Genomic DNA, 3,784 nt, shown 5'->3' on the forward strand with positions numbered 1-3,784 from the left:
AAGAATTATTACTACTGACAGTCAGGGTTTTGACTCACTTTTCAATATTGTGCAGCCTACCCGTTAGAGGTATGGTAAAGTTTCCAATGTTCCAACAAGTTCATGAGTAGCCTATTTAATTCACAACAAAAAGAGACGCCCATCCAATGTTACGTTCACAAGCCCCTCCTGCCTGACTATAAAGCAAATGCTTGGACCTACGCAAGGGCAGAGGGGTTTTGTTTGGGTAGGTTAAGTACTCCAGAAAGGAAAGCCGTCTTGTGCAACATTTTTTTTTAAAGCGTTTTATTTAATTTTCTTCGAATCGAAGATGACCACAGCAGTGGCTTCGCCTTTTGACTTCAGCGAAGTGATCAACAAGGTAGCTAACGTTACAAAAGTTTGTGCTTGCAGTGATGTTGCTGTGATACGTCGCTTACTGAGTTTTCTCTGAAGTTATAGCAAAGTTTAGAAATGCGATTTTCAGATACTTAAGTTCTACTAGAAATTGGAATGAATTGTTAAAAAGTGCTTTCTGTTCGTAACTATTGTAACCAATTAACTTGACAAGCGCTATTTTTCCAAACGATTAGGACGGAACTTGGCGATAACTTGTTGTGTTCCAGAACAATCACCATGCATTGCTCTGCTGTAACCTATCGGGCCAACCACACTTTCCCACCGCACAGGGAGCTTTGGTGGCGTGTGGCACTGATTTTCTTCTGTTTTTATTTTGATTCCATTGCTTGAATAACTTTTTACTTGCTGGTGACATGTTTTACAAACTAGTGATCTGATATTGTGTGAACTCACTCTAATGTAGCATAGCTAGTTAACTAGCCAGCAAGCTATGTCAACTTTTGAAACGTTTAACGTAACTTGCTGGAATTAATTACAAAGCCCTTACACCGTGTTCCTTTCAAATGGCTGGGCAAAAACAAAACATTGCATATCGGAGATTGTCGATTACACAAAGACGGGTGCAGAAAGTTTGTGGAAGGCATTTGTTTGAGCGCAATGACGTGTTGGCATTACTAGACAATTTAGTTGCATGCAGATAGTGCCTCATTTGCATTGCGATTCTGAGAATTGAGTGTTTGTTCCGTGTACTTATTATTGTAATTTAGTCGCTGTAAACAGACTGCATTCACTTGCACGTTTCTAAAGATGAGTAATGAGAATAGTTTTGAGTCATGCTTGGCAACAAGTTCATGTATCGAGCGGTTGTCGCAGTTTGAGACAGTGCGGTCCTGAGCATCTTGAAAGATTGATTTACATGTCAAGGCTAACGTTATTGTTGTTAAAGAAGTCTTGTGAAAAGATCGCTTGGTGACTTTGTCAAGCCATTTGGGCTTGGTCAGCTAACTTCACTGATGGAATTACGATAGAAAGCATCAACATATCTGTGCTTGAGTCTGTTCTTCGAGTTCCGTGTATGACGGCGTGCCTGCCCCTGTCTGGCTACTCGCCAAACCAGCTGCTGCTCTGTGTTCACTCATGGATTTGAACCTAAAATGCGAATAATTTGGCTGTATGGCTGAGCTTATTGCATTAGCTGTGCTTTGACTTCCTAATTACACTTTACTCTTACAAAAGTTAGGGACTGAGAAGTCGTTTTGAAGAACTTCTATGCAAGGTTGCTACCATTCATCTGAACTTACCTCAGTTGTCCCTTTTCTTCCAATAGAACAAAATGCTGAACTTCAAGAACAACATACTAACCGGCCCTCACGGGTTGTCAATGCCCTTCTCCAGTACCAACATGTCCAGCTCAACCCTACTGGACAGGAAGGCAGTGGGCACCCCATCAGCCGGGGCCAGCATGTACCAGCGACGGCACTCGGTCACCCTACCCAGCAGCTCCAGACTCAACCACAACCAGTTTCTCAACATGGCCAAGCCCTCTGACCTGTCCATGCTGAATGCTGGGTTGGTGGGGCACAGCATGGGCAGCAGCAGCTGCAGCATCATGAACAACAACAACAGTAACCGTAGCAACAAGGAGAACTGCCTTAGGGAGCGCTCCTACTCGGAGACAGGCGAGCGCCTCCTGCACAAGGGCGGTGTTGGTCTGAGCCTCGGCCCCCTCCCTCCTGCCACCTCCCCTACCAGCGATGGCAACAGCCCGTGCCTGGGCAGCCCCCCCGGCCAGGTGAACTCCAGCCGTTACAAGACGGAGCTGTGCCGGCCCTTCGAGGAGAACGGCACCTGCAAGTACGGCGACAAGTGCCAGTTTGCCCACGGCGGGCACGAGCTGCGCAGCCTGAGTCGCCACCCCAAGTACAAGACGGACCTGTGCCGCACCTTCCACACCATCGGCTTCTGCCCGTACGGCCCGCGCTGCCACTTCATCCACAACGCGGAGGAGCGCCGGGGACCGCCGTCAGCGCCCATGTCGCCCCTGTCGGCCTCCAACGGGAAGCTGGATCGGCCACGGCTGCACCACAGCTTCAGCTTCGCCGGCTTCCCCAGCATGGGCTGCGCCTCCTCCTCCTCCTCGTCCTCCTCTTCCTCCTCCTCAGGCGGGTGCATCGGCAGCTACCTGCGGGACGTGGGACCCACCTCCCGCACCCCTCCCCCCATGTTCTCGCCAGAGGAGGAGCTGCCAGAGTGGCCCAGCACCAACCCGTTCACCTTCTCCAGCCAGGAGCTGACCAACATCTTCTGCCCATCTCTGAGCATGCCCTCTGGGGACCCCGCCGCCGTGCCAACAGCCCCTGGGGGGGCTGCTGCGGTCCTGGGGGGCATCCAGCAGGCCCCTCCATCCCCCACAGGCAGCATTGGAAACGGCGGGCCGTTACTCTTCAGGGCGACGGCCGAGTCCCCGCAGCCCTTCGAGTTTCCGTCCAGCCAGCCGGACTCTCTGTCGGACCAGGAGGGCGACCACAGCAGCTCAGGCAGCAGCAGCCTCAGCGGCTCCGAGTCCCCCCTGCTGGACAGCAGCCGCCGTCTGCCCATCTTCAGCCGCCTCTCCGTCTCTGACGACTAGATGACCGCTGGCTTGGGGATAAAATTCCGTTTGAAAACGACGTCAGCACTGTGCTGGTGGGGCCTGCACTGTACTGTGCATCATCGGAGATGCACAGGGAGAGCAACAGACGCATGGACACTTGAGAACAAGATCGCTCCCTGTGACCCCTCTGCCCCCAATTTGTCCCCTCTCCCTAAGAAGCCCCTTACAGGAGGCGTGGGTACAGGGGTTGGACTGTGTACGTTTGTTTTGTTTTGTTTTTCTTTTGTGTCAGGTTAGCCTCTTGGTCTTCAGGAATTAATACAATACAGTGAAGTAAGGGAACTGTTCTATTTTTTTTTCTTTTCTTTTTTCAAAGTGTTTTTTTTTTTTCTTCTATTTGAATAAGAAAAAAAAGGAAGAAAAAAAAGGAATGATTCTTCTTGTCTAGAAGTGCCTAATATCTAGCACCCACCCCACCCCCAAGATCTCATCTCATGCCTTCGTGCCTGTGTGCCCGTGTGCCAACATTGCACAGGAATACCACAGTAGGATCAGGTGACAAGAGAAGATAAAGGGTGTTTTTGTTTGAATGTTTTTTTTTTTGTATCGTTCCTTTTTCCTCTTCCTATTTCTATTGCAAGAATTGTAAGACTGTGTGCGGTGGAATGTATTATCAATGCGAAGGGCGGGCTGCTCTTCCTTGATGAACCCCCACTCTCATTGTCTCGTCTTTGTCACGAACTCGCTTCCTGGACTTCGCTAAATGGACTTCACTTCCACTGTCCCGCCCGGACCAAACACAGCTGTGTCTGCTTGAGTTCAAGCTAAAAAGGAAAAGTAGCTTTCCCAAGT

At 49.8% G+C, this 3,784-nt stretch overlaps 1 protein-coding gene across 1 annotated transcript; it reads left to right on the forward strand.

Moving 5' to 3' along the window:
* Positions 1–244: 244 nt before the first annotated feature.
* On the forward strand, positions 245–2,968 carry zfp36l1a (zinc finger protein 36, C3H type-like 1a; the record flags this gene model as incomplete). Its single annotated transcript, XM_080849657.1, has 2 exons — positions 245–361; positions 1,667–2,968. Exons 1-2 carry the CDS (start codon positions 311–313, stop codon positions 2,966–2,968), a joined length of 1,353 nt encoding a protein of 450 aa, XP_080705783.1. The 5' UTR covers positions 245–310.
* Between the last annotated feature and the right edge of the window lie 816 nt (positions 2,969–3,784).

This window comes from Sprattus sprattus (assembly GCF_963457725.1).
Source record: "Sprattus sprattus genome assembly, chromosome: 13".
NCBI classification, from domain to species: Eukaryota; Metazoa; Chordata; class Actinopteri; order Clupeiformes; family Clupeidae; genus Sprattus; species Sprattus sprattus.